General features: G+C 40.3%; 1 protein-coding gene across 2 annotated transcripts in view; it reads left to right on the top strand.

The window, feature by feature from the left end:
- Nucleotides 1–1,902: 1,902 nt before the first annotated feature.
- The window catches only part of LOC123957856 (short transient receptor potential channel 7-like), a 59,062-nt gene continuing 39,958 nt past the window's right edge, over nt 1,903–21,006 (top strand). The window contains exons 1-3 of one of the 2 annotated variants that reach the window (XM_046030944.1): nt 1,903–2,435; nt 12,615–13,380; nt 20,381–20,563. In XM_046030944.1, coding sequence (XP_045886900.1) covers nt 1,951–2,435; nt 12,615–13,380; nt 20,381–20,563 — 1,434 coding nt within the window. In that variant the 5' untranslated portion in view covers nt 1,903–1,950. The remainder of the gene's footprint in view (nt 2,436–12,614; nt 13,381–20,380; nt 20,564–21,006) is intronic. The other variant, XM_046030943.1, reaches the window with a different exon arrangement.

Raw genomic sequence — 21,006 nt, 5'->3', positions numbered from 1 at the left:
AAAGCTCAAATAGTCATTTTCATATGTGTAATTAATCCTGCAGGGCTGCTTCACTGGTATTTACATTTGAATCGTATCTGTTACGTTCAGCAGCGCTGACACGGGAAAACCGGGGATTTGGACCCAGGCGCCAAACACCAGGCAGAACATATGCAGTTTGCAGAGTTTTTTTGATCAAAGGTGGAACTTACAAGTGTGTTGAGGATGGCAGTCCAAAACAAGGCAACACAAATCCAGATATGCAAGCAATAATCCAGGAATCCAAATACCCAGTCCATAAAGGTGGATATTCCAAATGGACAGCGGGAAACCACACAGTCTGAAAATAATAATAGATATTTTAATAAGTAAATTAAGCAAAATATACAATTGTAGGTGTCTGTCAGATCAGTATGTATAAGTAGAAGAACAACCTGTGGCTAAAATGCTTAATAAACCTTATTTTGGGGCCAAGTCGTCAAACTTTTTTTTATAAATGCAGGGTTTTTTTGTCTCTATGACCGTTGAAAGTGCAGTTTTGGCTCTCTCCCCATTTATTTAGATAGGGGCTTAGTCTTGTTAGTCCAAAATAACTGCCAGAGGTGTTACCAAGATGGCTGCCGACTGGTGGGACATGCCTATGTAAGGACTTTGGTAGCGGTCAACAGGTGAACACATCAATCTACAAAGTTTGTCTTCCTGTGTTTTTGTAACTAACAGATAAGCAATTCAGTGAATATGGAGAATGCATTTTATTTAAAAAGGGATGTGTCCATGGGTTATTGGTAATGGTTATTATTTTATTTAACAACACTCAATAGCATTGTGTTTTTCTAGAATTGTTACCCAGGGATAATCTACAGACCACAGGAAGTATTTTCTACCCAAATGTAAATGCCAGTGGAAACAGTTTTTGGTATTAATATGATTTGTTGTGATCTGTGTGTATGTGTTGGGTGCATAAATACAAGATCAAAGAGCTGCGTTAGGACTGGTCATTGTCTGTGTGGGGGTGCAGGAAGTCTCCATCTTGACTAATATGTCTCTGCCTCTAATTACAGGACCACACACACACACACACACACACACACACACACACACACACAAGGATAGACACTAACAGAACGACATTCAAACACTGTTTTATCTTCCTCTTTATATGTGAAGTCAGTGACCTTAAAAGGCTTTGTGTTCAGGTTTGTATAAATCTACCAACCAGCAGGCAAGGATTCGATTTAACCTAAGGTAAACGTACCACTGAGATGTGGGCTACTTTAGGTATTAACTGCTTTTTCTCTGAAGCAATAACAAGATTATGTCAGTACCAGTAATTGGCATACACCAGGTGGGCATGTTAACCCCTTCACTCCCCCAACCAACCTCCAACTTGTTAGTCTCTCTCTATCCTCTTTTGAAGCACGAATTCAAAACAAATGGGTCTGCTCACTGCAAACTCTACAAAGAAAAGCAGACATTGTTTTAATATTCAAGGTAAAAAGTCAGTTATGTGTGCTTGGTCGTAAGTAAGAACATTTGAGTTACCTCATCTGTGAGATAACTCAAATGTTCCTAGCAGCAGTAAATGTTCCTAGCAGCAGTAAAATCTGTATCGAAGGTAAAAAAAAAAAAGTCATTCAGTTGCTATCAGACAGATTTGTTGGTTTGTTTTTTGTTCTGGATAGTAAATTAGAGCATAACATGTAATCATTTTTGCAGCCCAATACAATGTGTAAGTTGAGCTATTTTGTGGTGTTGCCACTTGTTCGTTGTCTTCCATTTTGTAAAGGGCTGGCTCCCTGCGCGCGCACTCTCCCGGTGCTCTAATTGGCGCGCGCACTCTTGTGTAAAGGTGGAGCCTTGGCACATCGGCTCGGAAGAAACTTGTGCGGTCAAAACTTTGACAAACATCGTTAAATGTCTGTCACATAGCTAAAAAATATTTAAAGTGCATGTTGCTCAAGAACTCTCCCAATGTCTGACGAGGCAGAGGAAAGCGACAGCGGCGAGAGAGGGCATCTCTCTGAGTCTCCCTCCCCGCCTCTGTCCATCTGTCTTCCCCGAGGATCTCCTTCCTCTCCACGGCCCCTGGACCTCTTCTCCTCCGCCTCTCCTCTGCTGGGGGACACAGACCCGCCTTACCTCGCCTCTCCGGAGTGTCTTCACCCGTCACCAGAGAGCCCGGAGCCTGGGGACTCCCCACACCTCACAGCGCCAAAGTTCCAGGGCACCGGGGACACCGGCTCTCCGTTTCGTTCGCGGTACGGTGTGCGGATAGATGCTGCGTGCGACCACTACGATGAGCCGTTCCCCAAGTGGAGAGGACGAGGAGCGGTGAACGCTGAGCTCGTTCAGCACCGCGGACAGAGACTCCAACGGACTCCGGAGCTCTCGGGCCACGGGAACCACTACTCTGTTGAACACGTCGACACAGAGTTCAACTCCGACAATAGGCAAACGTGAGTTATCATTTTATATTCACCCACAACTTTTTTCATCTGTCCAGCCTCATAATAAATAAGTAAAGTGACCAGTTTCGCGGCCTTGTTTAGTACAGGCGCTTATTTGCAAACTGCAATTTGCAGTTATGTAAAGAGGCTGCTGAGCGATAGTTTAGACATGACAAAGCTATTCTGGGTTGAGAGAATTTAATCAAGAGCAACTAATCCACCTGGAATGTCAACAGTTAGAGGTCAGTTTTGGAGAGGGTGGAGAAAAGCAGCCGTTTTTACCTGTATTCACCTGTTAGTGCAGCTGTGAAGCAGTAATGGAGACTGTGCTTTACAGGTTCTTCATGGTTCGGGCTGTGATGTACAGTAGATTACTGTTATTTGAAGATCATCATGTATTTTTCTGTCATGCACTTTTTAACTGTTGTCCCTTCTAAAATAAATCTTTGCAGAAGGTGCATTAAGTCTGTATTAACTAAGTCATGTTTACATTTTTTTTGCTGTTATTTTTACTTAGCTTGTGTTAAAGGATGGTGTTTCTGCCTAGAATATTAGTTTCGTCATAACTCGGATGTCTCTTTCCCTCTCCCACCTCATTCTAATAATCTGACTGTGTGTGGCAGTTGTGGTCAGACTGTAGCTGTCCCTTGTGAATGCATTTACAGTATGTACAGCATGTATACCTAAGGAAGTGCAGGGTATGTGAATTAATTAGTGTGTCTTTTGGGGTTTTCCGGCTACAGCCCTTATGTTGTCTTTGTGTTGGGAGAGAGCATCTTGATTGGTTCCGGTGCATGAATGCATAAGCAGAAGCCTGCAGGGACTGTTTGTCTGTGTTTTGTGTTGGTCTTAGTGAGAGGGAGACACTGGGGCAAAACCATGTGACACTGAGCTGGAGCAGACAACAGAAATCAGCTTGCACAGTACATCCCCCCAATGTCACACTCATCATGCACACTAAACATGCACAGAAAATCCTGATTGTCAACCTCCTTGCCATTTTGCAAATGTAGTGTCCTATATGCAGGACACAAATAGTGACACTTAATGGATATTCATGTAGAATTGCCCGCTTAGCTGTGACTATCAGATTTTGGGAATGGCAGGCCTCAGAGTTGGGTCTTTGATCTTCCCTGGTCTGCTCCTTTGATATATCTTAAAAGGCCTTGCATGTAAAAAAAAGCACGTATGCTCCCACCGATGCTTGACAAGGTTAAATGTTGGATGCCTTTTGTGTGTGTGTGTGTGTGTGTGTGTGTGAAAGAGGGTAAGTGAAGATGAACATGCCTGTTTCTCATTACCACTGAAATATGGTAAGCGATTCACCTTTGATCTTAAAAAAATGGGAAATTTACTGCTTGAAAGAGAGTGTGTGTGTGTTTGTATTTGATAAACAGAAGGGGAAAGAGAGGCATAGAGAGAGCTGAGAGTATAACTCTTCTTAAATATTCTGCTCATGTCTGTGGACTGATAAAGTGCTAATTCATTAGTCCCTTCTGTAAATAGAGTCAAAACGTCTCTCATTATGCTCAAAATTTGGTTTTTAAACTTGATTCATCTTCTTTTCTTTTTCTCTAGTTCACCGGTAAATTACCAAACCTAGTTGACTGCTTAAACTGAAAATAATGAATTTGGGGACCCAACCGTAGAAAGTTCAAGCTGTAGAAAACACCAATTCAAAACTGATTATAAAGAGACAGACATTGAATGAGATTTTCATTGAGTGCCAAAGCTGTTGGCTACTGAAAGTGTTTGTTTTCCTAAAAGTGTAAAGGTACTTTCTATGTGCTAATATTCATCGATCTGAATAATACTATGTTGACTGCAAAAAGAAGTACATCTTGAGTTTTGCTCGTTTTAGATAAGTAGTATTATCACTTACACAGCAGACTGTCATTCAAAAAAAAAATCACAAGTTTCTAGATGTGTTTACTTCTTCCACCCAGGTACGCTTTTCATTTAGTTGAGTGCAACATTTTTAACATAGGTAGTCGGGTACAGTGGGCACTGTCTTCTTGGCTTGATACCTCAACAACAAAGCTCATGATAATTACTCTCTGGCTGTCAGCTGAAATTTGAACACAAGTTGTTGACCGTTGTTTATTCATGCATTTAATAAGCTGCTAATCATAAAGTTTCAGAAGTCAGAACTCTTCAATGGCACGTAAACATACAAAAATGTAACTCAAATTGAAGTAATATGTAGTATAGCTAACTGATTATTTTTCTTTAATGGGTTAAATATTTTACATTAATATGCTTGCCAATATGATTTATTCCAAATACAATATCATTGATAGGAAGCTAAGCTGGATAAGAGAGGATTTCTGCAATAGCGTGGTGTAATATAGTTGAAATCACCGGTGGTGCAAGCTTCTCCTTTTTCTGACAGTTTTGTTGTTAATAGGAGAGGGAGCTACTTCCTTGGACAGGGGCCCCAAGTGATCGGTGCAGTGTGTGCTTAGGGATTAAAAACTGTTAAAATATGGCGGGTTGCTTCAAACAGTCCATTACCACAAAAGCAAATGATGTGTGAAAAGGTTGCCAATGCTGCTGACCTCACTACGAATCATGACCATCTCTGCACCCCATTCCGACTTTCAGTTCATTATTTTGATTCTCCTGTCAGTAAGGTTGAATCCACACTCCTTTTACACAAGCTGACGGTATGCTACCTGCTTAATGTGAAATGGTGGAGAGCAGAAGTAAGTGAGGACAGTCAGAACATCGAGCAAGATATATAAACCCAGATATTTTTTCTTGGGTGTTTGTGAATATTGGGCTCACATTCAACAGGTAGGCTGAGACGAATATATTGGGGCTGGGTGGAGCATGATATAGGTGCATTTTGTAAAAAATGGTAGTTAAAGCTCTTCTTGCTGTAGCTGTAGTATAACATCATGTTCTGCTACACCCATGTGGGAAAGAACGTCTGGTGGTCCTGGTTGCAACAATGGTAATGTGTGAAGAATATGAGCAGACATAGAGTACATATACACAATCCCTTCTTCACTCTCCTTTTTCTTCTCGTTCATCTCTGTCTCTCTTTCTTTCTCCCCTGCACGCACACGTGCACGCACGAACACACACACACACACACACACACACACACACACACACACACACACACACACACACTCTTTCTCTCCATCTATACATCTCCATTGTGTCTGCCTCCTCCTGTTATTGTGACTGTAATTCCATTCAGAAATGATGCAGGTAAATTCTCTTTCAGTTCAGAATCACAAATAGTCAGAGATTGATGGAGAGGAAGATAGATAGAGATGGAAAATGGCGATTCATTACGTGACTATAAGGTTATCTAAACAGGCTTGCAGCCAGACTGTCCCCTCATTTATAAGGAATCCTCCCAATGCTTACAAAATATGTCCGTGAGAGTGTGTATGTGTGATTGTGTGTACACATGGGGGCTTGGGGAGATATTAGGTACATCCTACAGCAAAATGCATTGTAGTAAGTCAACAAACAAACAAACTATAGCCTTAAGAAGCAAATACCTTATATCGTTATTAGCTGCATAAATAAAAGGCAGTATTCACTGCATGGCATCACATTTTACAAATGATCAAAGCTCTTGAAAACTCATCTCTTCTGAGAACACATCCTCTTATAACACCTCTAACCCCTAACCTCTGACATGCACTTCCTGTGTTCTTTTTCTCCTTGCAATTTTCAAAAAGCTCATCCATTTCCCTAAACTCTACACACAAATCACATCATTTCTTATTGCCTACACCCTGCGGTCATTTAGAAAGCATTAACATTCAGTATCGTTCACTCATATCAGCAAAGCTTGAGCTTTAGCACACAACTACCAAGGTGGAAACACAAAGTATCGTAATTGATAACACACCAATCAGAACCTTCAATAGAAAGACAAAAGGTCCACAGTCAGTTCATTCAGTTTTGGATTAGGGAGAGAAGGACGTGTAGGAGGAGCAGAGAGAGGAGGTTGATGTGGAGGAGGAGTAGGGATATGGGGACGAGGTGAAAAGGAAGGGGAAGGAGGTGGAGGAGGATGCAAATCTCCGGCTTGTCACAGACCAAAGACAGGATGTGGGGCAGGATAATTTGTTGTTTGGTGTGTTCAATTCAATATTCAATTCAGTTACATTTTATTTATATAGCGCCAAATCACAACAACAGTTATCTCATAGTGCTTTTCATAAAAGAGCAGGTCTAGACCAAACTCTGTGATACTATTTACAGAAACCCAAAAATTCCCACCAAGAGCAAGCACTAGGCAACAGAGGCAAGGAAAAACTTCCTTTTAAGAGAAACCTCGAACAGAACCATGGCTCAGGGTGGGCGGCCATCTGCCTTGACCGGTTGGGGGTGAGGGAGAGTAAGAGAGAGAGAGAGAGAGAGATAGCCATAAAGAGGGAGCGAGGGATCGGGGAGGGGAGGAAGGGGGAGCAGTCTACACAATATAGACACAGAGGTACAGACAGTAAAGGTAATGTTGGTACGGACTGAATGAATAATGGTACAGATATTTATAGTAATGTTTATAATAATAATCATAATGTTAATGATAATAATAACAATAACAATAATAAAATAAATAGGACTACTAAAAATAATTGTAGCAGAGGATGTCGAGCAGGAACACAAGGGCAGCAGGTGACTCGCAACTACAGATCCAACTCCACAGCTCCAGAGCCAGAAACACCTGCAGAAAGTGATAGAAGAGAGAGGAGAGGGACGAGAAAGCACAAGACTATGGGAAAGGGAAGAAGTGAAGTTAGTAACATGCGTTAATGCGTTAATTAGGTTGCATAAAGAGGGAGAGCATAACTAAGAGACCTGAGCCAGCCCTAACTATAAGCTTTATCAAAGAGGAAAGTAATCAATTTTCGCTGTTCTAGCTGTTTTCCGCCCAAAAACACGCTTTGTATCAACAGAGATCGTCTGGCGGGCCGCCATCTTGGTGAGGTCGGTTGCGGTCTTAAGTTTTGTTTGTGTCACCAGATATAAGTGCAGAAGAATAGTGTAATTTGGCGGAGGCGATCTTTATTGGCCTCTGCTGGCGACCCGTAGGAGCTACACGGACATGCAGGATATGCCTGAAATCGTTTCATCGAGACGAACAAAATCTAAGATCTGTTCTCAAGCTGTGGGCCTGTAAAGCATGGGAGTGCTTTTGGTCATATATATTGACTGTTTTTATCAATATTTCAATGTTTTGAAAGCTTTGTTATTTGGAATGTGGTTGTATGGAGAGAAATAATGTTTTGAAGATAACTACCAATAAAAGTGAACATATAAAATATGGCCAAAACATGGACATTCGCCTGGTATATTTTTTAAAGATTGTGTAATAACTGTTGTATATCAGTTTCTTTTCATCAAATTTACAGTTACAGTTGTATTCTAGGTGTATTAGAAAATATTGAGGTGCATTATAATCTACCTTAGGATGGTTTTGATGGTTTATTGCATCATAATAAAGCTTTTTTTTACCAGGCGACGATGAAAATATATTTTTTCCGTCTGTAATGGTAAAATAAATATGTTAATCTACAATGGATTTATATTGCTTAGCTTCTGACCAGAATGGAGAGGAGACTTATGCATCTAGGCCTAATGGTTGAGGAGATATTACTGATTTATTTTGGGTATGTTATTTTAGGCATTTTTCCTAGAAATAGGTGCCAGGTACCATTAAGCCTACTCTTAAATGTGTAGATGGTGTCTGCCTCCTGAACCCAAACTGGAACCTGGTTCCACAGGAGAGGAGCTTGATAGCTGAACGCTCTGGCTCCCATTCTACTTTTGGAGACTCTAGGAACCACAAGTAACCCTGCATTCTGGGAGCGCAGTGCTCTGGTGGGGTAGTAAGGTACTATGAGCTCTTTAAGATAAGATGGTGCCCGACCATTAAGAGCTTTGTAGGTGAGAAGAAGTGTTTAAAATTATTTTATGGATTTTACAGGAAGCCAATGCAGAGAAGCTAAGACAGGAGAAATATGATCTAATTTCCTAGTTCCTGTAATTCTGGATCATCTGAGGAGCCTTAATGGACTTTTTTGAGCAGCCTGATAATAAGGAATTGTTATCAAATTCTAGGCAGTAATCTAGCCTAGAAGTAACAAATGCATGGACTAGTTTTTCTGCATCATTTTTATACAGGATGTTCCTGATTTTTGCAATATTACATAGGTGAAAAAAGGCGGCCCTTGGAATTTGCTTAATGTGGTAGTTAAGGGACATCAAATATAACTCCGAGATTCCTCACAGTGGTGCTGGAGGCCAGGGTGATGCCATCCAGAGTAACTATATCTTTAGATAATGCGTCACAGAGGTGCTTGGGCCCCAGTAAAATAACTTCAGTTTTATCTGAGTTTAACATAAGAAAATTAAAGGTCATTCAGGTTTTAACATCCTGAAGGCACATTTGGAGTTTAGCTAACTGATTAGTTTCATCTGACTTGATTAATAGATATACTTGAGTATCATCTGCATAACAATGAAAGTTTATGGAGTGTTTCTAAAGGAAGCATATATAAAGGAAGCATATATAAAGTGAACAGGATTGGTCCCAGCACAGATCCTTGTGGAACTCTACAACTAACTTTGGCGTGCATGGAGGATTCATTGTTAACATGTACAGAGATTGATCTGATGAATAGGACTTAAACCAGCTTAGAGCGGTTCCTGTAATGCCAATTAAATGTTCTAGTCTCTGTAATAGGATATGATGGTCAATGGCATCAAATGCAGCGCTAAGATCTAATAAAACCAGTACAGAGACAAGTCTTTGTCTGATGCAATTAGGTCATTAGTAATTTTCATCAGTGCTGTCTCTGTGCTATGATTAACTCCTGACCTCAAATAAACTATTGCTGTATAGAAAGTCACACAGCTGTTTGGCAACTGCTTTCTCAAGGATCTTAGAGAGAAATGGAAGGATCAAGGTTGGGCTTTTTCCAGAAGCTGTATAGTACACCAAGGAATACAGGAATACAATTTTGTTGAGTTCATCATGTGAAAGGGTTTTTGAGGGTGAGAACCACAAACGAACATTATTTATAACCAACCTTTGTAGAATTGTTTTGAATTTATCTCATGTGTGCAAGACTGTGTTATAGTGTATGTGTGTGTGTGAAAATAGGATGTTTTGGGAATTTGGTGAGAAAAAGAGGCACAATTTCAAGAATTGTCTATGAAGATTCTCAGTCATCCAGGTCATAGTTATCCGACGAAGGTTAAAATCAAGGGCAACTGGACTTGGTTGAAGATACTGGAAGACGTTTCGTCCCTCATCCAAAGGACTTCTTCAGTTCTGACTGACTGGCAGGGAAACTCAGCTATTTAACCTCAGTGGGGTCGTTGGCCCGGGTCATCGATACCGCTGGTTCGTTAGTGTTCCTTGTTGCTGTGACGACAGTCGTTACAGTCGTTAAGACTACCTGTGGCCAAGACTGAACGACCATCGTTGGTATCTTCACCTGAGGCCAATAGGTTATCCTCAAATCCTCAAACATTTTTTGAGGATTTTCAACAAAAATAACATCCCTGTGTTTTTTAAACCCAAGAACACACTAAGACAGATGCTGGTACACCCCAAAGACCGCACACCCAAACACAAGAAAAGCAATCTAGTGTATGCGGTCCAATGCAGTGAGGAATGCACAGACCTGTATATTGGGGAGACTAAACAACCACTACACAAACGCATGGCTCAACACAGAAGGGCCAACTCCTCAGGTCAAGACTCTACAGTCTACTTACATCTGAAGGACAGAGGACACTCGTTTGAGGACCACCAGGTGCACATTTTAGACAGAGAAGATGGATGGTTTGAAAGAGGTGTCAAGGAAGCCATCTACACACGGGTCGAGAAGCCGTCATTGAACAGGGGAGGGGGTCTACGCCACCACTTATCCCCCACTTACAATGCTGTCCTTTCATCACTTCCCAGGAAACTCAACAAACGTAACCTATTGGCCTCAGGTGAAGATACCAACAATGGTCGTTCAGTCTTGGCCACAGGTAGTCTTAACGACTGTAACGACTGTCGTCACAGCAACAAGGAACACTAACGAACCAGCGGTATCGATGACCCGGGCCAACGACCCCACTGAGGTTAAATAGCTGAGTTTCCCTGCCAGTCAGTCAGAACTGAAGAAGTCCTTTGGATGAGGGACGAAACGTCTTCCAGTATCTTCAACCAAGTCCAGTTGCCCTTGATTTTAACCTTCGTCGGATAATTTCAAGAATTGTGTTTAAGCAATCGAAAAACTCTAATTACACTATATGTTAACTTACTTCTTTCCCTAGATATTTAACCCATTGATGCCGTACATGCTAATAGCTCTTACTAGTATTTATTGCTGCTAGTATCTATTGGCACTTGTAGATCTCCTACTTTACTGATGCTTTATTGTTGCTTATATGTTGTTACTCAAATGTAAGTTGCTTTGGATAAAAGTGTCTACCACATGAGTAAATGTAAAGTTAAACTGATGGTTAAGGTTGTGAAATGGCACGTTGTTAACTTTGTGAAACGTTGCAATTTGATGAGGTTTAGGCACAAAAACTATTTGGCTAGGTTTAAGAAAACCATAACCAACCACATGGTTTGTGTTAATAATTAAGTGATGTAAGTTAAGTAACGTTACTTAGGTAGCATAACTAAAACACCTTATGTTGACTTTTTGGGAAACAAACACTGGTCTCTTTGGTGAAAGTCCGGTTTCTGACCCACCCTCCACCTCAACCACGCACCTATTTTTAGCATTCAAAAACGATGCTAAAGGGCTTCACACTGCAGTCAAACTGACACTGTGGCCTTGACTATGTGTCCAGCTTGTTGTGCAAATCGAAAATAAAGAGCTGCACTTTAAAACGCACACTGACAAACACACACTCTCCCTCAATCTCTCTCTCTCTCACATAATCATACACACACTCTCCTACGGTGATTTGCATTGGTGAGCTCTCTTTATCTTCTTAGTTTCACTTCTTTTGACGCCCCGGGGGAATGTTTCGATCATGAACAGGTTTCCATTTTCACCTTTTCCTTCAATGTCCTTCTGAGCTTATACACACAGACAAGCAAATTAAGGGAAATTATAAACCTGAATAACAACCTAACCAGGCTTTATTATTTTTGGCATTATTGTGTATGTGTCATTTGTAAGGTCACTGCACCAATTCAGATAACATAAAAGAGCAGAAATGATATTAAAAATCTTGGGGCAGTCTTTAGTATGGACAATATAAGTCAATTATGCTTATTCAAGTTGGTGTGATTCCTTTAGTCCACTCAACAAGAACTGTTTCAATTGTGCTTTGAGCTACATGTTATCATTTTAGCATTTTAGAAATTAAACCTTACTGGAGAACTAAACTGTTCTGGGTAATCATTTTCATTACTGAATTCCCATTCCCACTTTTCATTTCAAAACCTACCCATATGCAGTATCTCTTCCTCCACTCCCACACTGTCACTCAACATTTCTTCCCCTCTAATTTTTACAGCTTTGGGGAACATCAACCCTTTTTCAATGTGTGGGTCAGAGTCTCAGGCTGAGGAGAAGCAGACATTGTGACAGCTCTTTGTAACTCTAAAATACAATAGGAGGAGCATTTTCCAGGAACAGGGGTAATTACCAGGGCTTCTGTGAAAGGTAGAGAATTGTAGTCCCTATCGATGAAAAAGATTTTTTACCTGCTTTGTCCTGCTGGGATGTGACCGTGTGTCACTAGAAATAGTGTTCCATTTAAGAAGAAAAACAAATTAAGACATACTGAATAGTAGCAACATGTTAATGTCTGTGTGAAATGCATGTGTCGATGCAGATTCACCACTGGCAAAAGAGTCTCTTTGGATGACCACTAACTCATAGTGTGAGTCGTGCCATAGCCAATTGAGGTGACAGCTTCATCTCTCGCTTGCCAATCAGAGCTTTTGACCTGAGATGGCCCCACATTGAGCTTCGACCTTGGTAGCGGATCATTGATCTGGCCAGAGACAGATAAATCAAAGATGTCTTGGTGAAGCTTTCTCTTGGGTCAGGGGAGAAGTCTGTGTTAAGCACTGTCCACGTAAGACAGTAATGACTTTGTTAGTCTTGTTACACCATAGTCAGTTGTCTTTTCCTCTTGCCTCCATCATTTGATCTCAGCTTTTCTTCATCCTCCATCCTTTACTGTCTCCAGGGTGGAAGCCATGCATCGCCGGCACACCACACTAAGAGAGAAGGGGCGTCGCCAGGCAGTGCGGGGCCCAGCCTACATGTTCAATGAACGTGGCTCACCGCTCACTGCGGAGGAGGAGCGTTTTCTGGATGCTGCTGAATATGGAAACATTCCTGTAGTCCGCAAAATGCTGGAAGAGTCCAAAACCCTTAACTTCAATTGTGTGGACTACATGGGCCAGAATGCTTTGCAGCTGGCAGTGGGCAATGAGCACCTAGAAGTGACCGAGCTGCTTTTAAAGAAGGATGGTTTGGCTAGGATCGGCGATGGTCTGCTTTTGGCTATCTCCAAGGGTTATGTTCGAATCGTTGAAGCTATTCTCGCACACCCTGCTTTTGGTGGAGGCCTCCGACTGGCTTTGAGCCCTCTGGAACAGGAAATGCGTGATGATGACTTTTTTTTTGCTTATGACGAGGATGGAACACGTTTTTCACATGACGTCACGCCCATCATCCTGGCTGCTCACTGCCAGGAGTATGAGATCGTCCACATCCTTTTGACAAAAGGGGCGCGCATAGAAAGGCCACATGACTACTTCTGTAAGTGTTCAGAATGTGTGGAGAAACAGAAGATTGACTCTTTTAGTCACTCACGCTCCAGGATGAATGCGTATAAGGGCTTGGCCAGTGCAGCTTACCTGTCACTCAGCAGTGAAGACCCTGTGCTGACCGCCCTTGAGCTCAGTAATGAACTGGCAAGACTGGCCAACATCGAGACAGAGTTTAAGGTAAGGTCGTTTCAGTGTTTTTCCCAACATCTTTTTTGTTAATAAGTATTTTACTTTTTTTTATCCCCGCACTATTTAATTCCCGAACATACACAAACATACTGTTTTAAATGTGTTGGCGAAATGTTGACAGAAGATTACGCAGAGTGGTGTAAGGAAGGAAGGTGAAAAAGAGGGAAGTTCTTCTTCAGAAGACACACCCAATACATTTGATTTAAAGACTTGAAAGAATGATAAAACAGGTATACCGTAAATGTGTGTAATTTATCACTTTATGTATAATTATAGTCGCATTTACAGGTTCTATCTTTATTTTTTCATGAGTTTAGGCAGATATTTGCCAATGTTTCAACCCTTTCCTGCTAATGATTCAACTTAGTCACTAGAATAGACTTCCCAGTGCACTCCCAGCTTTATATTACTCATCTGATCTACCTATTAACAATGCAATCTCTCCTCAGGTTGTGATGAAGATTGTTTAATGAAAAGTGTGAGAGATTTTTGAGAACTTTTGGAGGAAAAATACTAAGATAGACTGTGTGTGGAGAAAATGAAGTTGCTCATATGTGTAATAGTTTATGATGTTGTTTGATCCAGCCACTACACCTCATAGCAATCCACACCAAAAGAGGAACAGACACATTATAGACATACTTGGGGTATATACTGTCTGCCACCAATTGACCAGTATTATAAATATAGTATATATATATATATCCTGTAATATCATGTTTTAATAAAAAAAAAAAATATAATCATAGTTTATAATCACAGCTTGCTTAAAATCATTAATTTGGAGTATATATTATAGGATTATGATATACATTTTAACGAACCTTAAGTTACAGGTTTCCCTTCAGAGTGGCCAACACTGCTCAGCTCTCATTGATACATAATTACATGATTACATAGTGAATAATTTTTATAGTCAAGATTATTAATAGCATGTGTGATCATTTAATTGAACCAATTAAAAAATAATAGTCAGTCAACATTTCCGGTTCTTTGCTTATTTATTTTTACCCTCCGCATTGTGTTCATTTCTGTCTGCCCACCTTTGTGTTTATCATTGAGCCTTTCTGCTTGTCATTCTGTTTCCTGTCTCCAGACACGTTAATAAGAAGGGCTCACCTGAGGGACCAGAATTGTGTTGGAGCTCATCTGTCTCATTACCATCTCATTATCACCACCCAGTCTTCTCTCTTTATTTGACTCCCTGCCCATCTTCCCGTCATCCTTTCATTACTTTTAAAAATCAAATAATGTTAAGACAGTCAATAGCCAATAGCCTTAAACAGTCCTGTTGCACATGAGGAAATCAAACATGGGGAATAAAATTGAGGCACCACATCACTACAAAGAATCTAACATGAGAACGAATTAAACATTACTTTATGTCATACCCAAGCACAAAGAATTTAAACATGAGATTTTCAATGATGATACCAAAGCCACCATGTTTTTGAAGTTTGTGTTCCAAAAACTTCAAATGTCTGGTATGATATCAATATCAAAAGCCTACAGTATTTCCCTCATGATGATGCAATATTTTCCATTTTTCCATTTTCGTTGTTCTTGTTTTCTGTTCTGTTATACTTTTTTAGCGCTAAACAATGTCTGTCACAATCAAGTCAACATTAGTTTTCTAAATGTTTTGTGTTTCCTGTGATGGACTGGCAACCTGTCCAGGGTGTACCCTGCCTTTCGCCCAATGTCAGCTGGGATAGGCTCAAGCCCCCCCACGACCCTGTACGCAGGATAAGCGGTTGACAATGGATGGATGGATGTTTTGTGTTTGTATCATCTTTGTTAAAAGAGGTAACCTGAGCTCATAAGTGAAAATGGCCTTAAGGATGGCAACATTGGCAAAATTTAGCTGTGCAATAAATTAATTCCATTGGAATGGAAAAAGTCCAGTGTGTAATATTTAGGAGGATCTTTTGACAGAAATGCAATATAATATACATAACTATGTTTTCAGTGGTGTATAAAAACCTTACATAATAAACTGTAATAAGCCATGGGTCACTTACATGGAAGTCGCCATGTTGCGCTGCCATGTTTCTACAGTAGCCCAAATGGACAAACTACTCTACAGAGTACGACGAAGGAGGAAGAAGATGAATAAGAAGTAGTAGCAGTAGTAGTAGTAGTCGTCTGGTTTATTAAAAGTAAGAAGAGACATAAAATCTGGAGAAATTGGAGGACCACACGTATTATTTAGAATTATTATTAGAGCCGACAGAGCTGTCAGCTACCACAGCTCCTCCTACTGTGTTGGAAATGGAAGGGTGAGAAGTGACTGCTGATGCATTCATGAGGTGTCGGAATTATCAGATTTTTTTCCTCCTTAAATCTTTATTGCAAAAAGAGTAATAAAGTGTTCACAGGACATAAAGAAGGAAACAGAACAGTATACAAATGTATAAGAAGACACAGATAATAAAAACTTAGTCAGTGGAAGTCTATGTTACATAAAGTTTTCACAGCCAGTTTTCACAGCCTTTTTGTTGTTGGATTTAGAAAATTAAATTGATATAATGTACAACCTCATGGAGGAAAGGTACAAAGTTTTTGCTGCTGAATGTGGAAGTATATAGGGGACTAAATTACAATTATCATGCAAAATGTAATCCCACAATAACATTATCATTTTCCACATATGTGTTATTTGGGTAAAAATTAAAATGAAAATGCAATCATTTTCATTTTCACATACTTGTGTGAGCATTCTAGGACCATATTAAAATGAAAATGGAAACAACATTTGACATTTCATTTTCAAAGACTTAGTCTGCTCTATAGTGGAATATATTCAAATACAATGAGTGAAACAGCGCCCCCCAGTCTATTGCATTTACATGTCCATGTGCTCATGGTCTTTTTAGGTCAAAATTAAGATTAAAATGCCATTTTCTAACTATGTGACAATGAAAATGGAAACAGCATTTGACATTACATTTTCAAAGACTGACTCTGCTCTATAGTGGACTTTATTCAAATGCAATGAGTGAAACAACGCCCCCAGTCTATTGCATTGCATTCACATTTACAAGCAGCTTTCCAAGGGACACAATGAAAATGAAATCTGTCAGTCCGCTCATCAAGGTGGGTCCTCAGTAAAGACTTCACTTCCTCTTGAGTTGGAAGGCCACTTCAGGTTCTCATGGTTCAGTTGTGTATCTACCATTACACAACACTAGGCTGTAACTTCACAACCAAATGAAATCTATCATCCGAACAGCTCAAGGATGGATCTATACCGACTTCAAACTTGGAACCTGTAAGTTGTGCCATTTTTATGTAGCCTTTCTGTTTTTTTTTGAACACTTGCCTGTTGAACTTGGCGTTAGCATATTCTGCAGCTAATGTGGCTAACTGTAACGTCAAGCTGTTTCTGTTGTGTATTGTGACATTAAGCCCACACGCCGTCGCCTGTATGTGTGTCTGTTGCTGCAGTAGCCTATGTAAGTTTACCTGGACGATGCATGGCACGTGCAAAAGACGTTAACTTGCTCATACCCGAAAGCTGTAACATCAGTGTCCTGCTGGGCAATGTCAAGCCCAGGCTAATAAAAACCCATTCTCATTCAGAGATATACTTCACATTACTGCAATACTAGTATTAGTGACAATACCGCAGCTCTGTCACAGTTAATGCTATAGGAACAGTTAGTCTGTCACAGTTAATGCTATAGGAACAGTTAGTCTGTCACAGTTAATGCTATAGGAACAGTCAGTCTGTCTGTCATATCAACTACATAGCTGTAATAATACAAACTTGAGATGATATTATATATAAAAATGAGTACACATAGTCAAGTGCAAGCAAACACCACTTTCTCACCCACTGGCACACACACACAACCTGTCAGAGTGCTGCTAGTGGCGCACATATCAGGACCTCCCTAACAGTCATTTATCTTCAGACATCTTACTTTTCAAGACAGCTCATCTGGACACACACACACACACAGCTGCCACATACCCTTAGGAGAAACAGAGAGAGAGTGAAAAGAAGGTGGCCGAGGGTGTCATTTTGTTATTTTAATCGCCTTTTACCGATTTTGTTCTTGGGTCAGTCCAATATTAGTTTAAATTAGGACACACAGTGACAGAGAACGCAGAAAAAGAGGTACACTGAAGGTGGTGAATGTCCACTGAAGTGCAGTATTACCAACCCTCTTTATCCCTCTCTTCTTCTCATCCCACCATCTTACATCCCCTACCCCAACTCCCCCCTCCATGCTTGAGGTTTGGCTCCTGCCCCCTTCAGTTCGCTCATCTGTAACTATTCTCACTCTGCTTCACACTGCTGTGTCTCCATTTTCAATCTCACAACATCATTCCCCTTCCTTTATCTTGGCCCCTGAGGCACAAACCACATACCTTGAAATGTGATTTGATTTTCACATATACTGAATGTGTGTGGTGTCTTGGTGTGTGTCTTATGATGCAAATATCATTGAGTAATAAAAGCAGTTTTGCACTTGTATTACCCTGAAGCCTTGCCTTTTCCTGAATGTAAACAGTGATGAGATTGTAATAGATTACTTTCCCAACACAGCCTAAAGGTAACACACACTGTTTCCTTCATGTCCCCAAAGGGCCAATAGATGCTTGCTGCCATTGCTTGATGCCCAGAATTGACTTTTCAATTTGCAGATAGTGATAGGCCTTTTTATCAACCTTATGCCTGTTGGGTGAGAATTTTTTTTCTATGAAAAATCCAAACCTGATGGGCGGGATTTTAAAACTTATCTCATATATTGCAGCTGTGAGTACAAACACGTTGTGACTGCAAAAAAAATGATAACACCATTTTATATTCACGACTGACACTGTTCACGTCATACTAGAAAGGACCTCCCTCTCTAAAAGGGTCAAACACTGGAGGAATGCAAATGATGTTCATGGTCACAATGGGTAACCCAAAATATAGTAAATACTATAGAAACATACCTAATTATTCCATACAGCAAAAGTGTACCCTAAGGCAAAGTGAGAGTAGAACTGGTCATTGTTTGATTTTGCTGGGGAGACCATCAAAAGTGTAGATGAAAGTAGGCATTATCAACACACTGTAATGGTATGTTTGAACACAGAACAAACAAGGAGGGTAAAGAATCAGTCCTTAGGGACTCTAAACCTGCCAAAAGCTCCAATCTGCTGACTGTTTCCCTGCTCGACCAACTGTTGAGGAACAGAACAAGGCATGAGGGCGAGTGAAGGCAGTGCAAGAAAGAAGGGTAAAATTTTAACTCTGGGCCACAGGGAAGAGGGGCAGAGAGTTGAAACTGGAACAACTGGTGAAGGACCAAGGGAGAGAGGGTTGATAGGGCTGACAGGAACTGTAGTGAAGTGGGCAAAGCAACTAACTGCCAGGGTCCCAGAAGTCAAAGCTCAATTCAAATGATGCAAACACTTGGATGAGGAAGAATGGAGCCCCCCAAAGTCCCAAAAGATTATGTTTTTTGTTTTGTGCCCACAAGTTATTTTCTCGATAGAAGATAGAAAATCCTCTTTTAGGATTTTGGTGGCTCTGTAGGATTAGGGTGCCATTTGTATTTATTTGCAGTTCTCAAAAAGTGCAGCTACAGTTTTAGCTTAAAATGGCAACAAAAAGGTGTATGCAACAACAGTGATCTTTCCATTAGAAAAACAGATGGAAAACACACACCCATCTTTGTGAAGTGCTGGCTCACAGGAAGTCATTAAAAAAATGTGTATGGAAATCCACATTTGTACACTTGTATCATCTTATAAAGATCCAAATTTCAGTCAGTAAGTTCAAAGAACCATTCTAGTTTGTTGTTATTGTTTTCTTATGTTCCTGAAAATGTGAATGTTGACAGTATCCTGTTGATTGTGAGTATAAATCCCAGTCAGGTGACTGTTGTTAGACTAAAGCAAGGTGTTTGCCAAAATGTCAATCTTTTTAAGTAGAAAAAAGTGTTTTTGCAATTAAATGTATACACATTTATCGATTTTGAAAACATTGGCAAAATAAAATGCAAATTAGTGTTCCCATCAACAACTAATGCAAATATTCTTAAGAGAGTGCAACAAGACTGCAACAGGAATTCTAAATCCATGGCATTCCTTTGTTGCTTCCCACATAGGAAGACAATTATATGCAATCACTGAATGAAAGGATCGCTCCCCTGTGTTCACATTTCCTCCTTTTCCTTCTTCTTATCTTTGTGGTGTTTTTCTCAGATCTTTTTATTTTTTGTCTTTCTGGTAAAGTGGTTACTTTGCAATAGTTGGGATTTGACTATCAGGCATTTCCATTAAGTTTATTTATGTGCAAATTCAAACAATGCATAAAATCAGGTGGATGGGAATGTGAATGACCATTTGAAATCAGCATAACAAAAGCAAAGTGGATCCCTTATTTAGCTTTATATTTTCCAATGGGAGAGTACTGTGAGAATGATTATTTTATTATGACAGTGACAGCTTACATCAAATTTGCTTGGCTGTTAAGATAAAACAAGTCAAGTGGACTCCCTTCGTGGGCAAATATCATTTATAAAGACAATCCAGCTCTCTGCTTCAGACGTAAGGTCAATTATACACCCAACTGTTTTTTTCTGCAGTCATGCTAATTTATTTAAAAAAAGGTCATGAAGCAAATCACAGTATCATCCTTTCAGTTTTACATTGGAGCCATATTATAATTGCAAATGAAAATAAATGTCTCTACATTTCTGACCAAATAACAGTGTGATATCCAAGCTCATGCAGGTAAGGACCCAAGGGGGGCAGCTGCAGGCACAGTCACGATTTGATAAATCTTCCCTCTCATGATGCTTGCAGTTATAGATTTGAAGAATGTTGCATTGTCTAAAACCAGGTGTTTACATTAGTTGATGTTTAAATTCTGTTTTAAGTTAAGTTTCTCCTCTCTCTGCATCCTTGTCCTTTCTTCCATCTTTCCTCTCTCCCTGTCTCTTCCCTCCCCACAACTATTCACCTCCACCCCTGACTCATGCAGAATGACTACCGTAAGCTGTCCATGCAGTGTAAGGACTTTGTGGTAGGTGTGTTGGACCTTTGTCGGAACACAGAGGAAGTGGAGGCCATATTGAATGGCGACGTGGACCAGTGCCCTCCAAGCCCCTACAACCGACCCTGCCTCAGCCGTATCAAATTGGCCATCAAGTACGAAGTCAAGAAGGTAAGAAGACCAAAAATAACTGATTATTCAACCATCTACTGTATGCAAAGAACTAAGTAGTTTCAAATGCATGTATAGTTAACATTTCGTAGTGAAAATTTCTTCACATGCCATGAAATTACACAACATGTAAAACCTGAACCTACAGCATTACTCTAAGACCATCAACAATATATTGTACATACTGCACATTTTCGAGTGGCCTTTTATTGTGGCCAGCCTAAGGCACACCTGTGCTGTCTGATCAGCATCTTGATATGTCACACCTGTGAAGTGGATGGATTATCTCGGCGAAGGAAAAGTGCTGACTAACACATATTTTGACAGATTTGTGAACAATATTTGAGAGTAATAGGCCTTTTGTGTACATAGAGAACAGATGAGCTGATCTTTGAGTTCAGCTCATGATGAATGGGGGCAAAACCAAAAGTGTAAGCCAAGAT

The sequence above is a fragment of the Micropterus dolomieu genome, linkage group LG19, assembly GCF_021292245.1.
Source record: "Micropterus dolomieu isolate WLL.071019.BEF.003 ecotype Adirondacks linkage group LG19, ASM2129224v1, whole genome shotgun sequence".
In the NCBI taxonomy this organism is placed as follows: Eukaryota; Metazoa; Chordata; class Actinopteri; order Centrarchiformes; family Centrarchidae; genus Micropterus; species Micropterus dolomieu.
The sequence above is the reverse complement of the archived record's forward strand: the minus strand, read 5'-3'. Positions and strand labels throughout refer to the sequence as shown.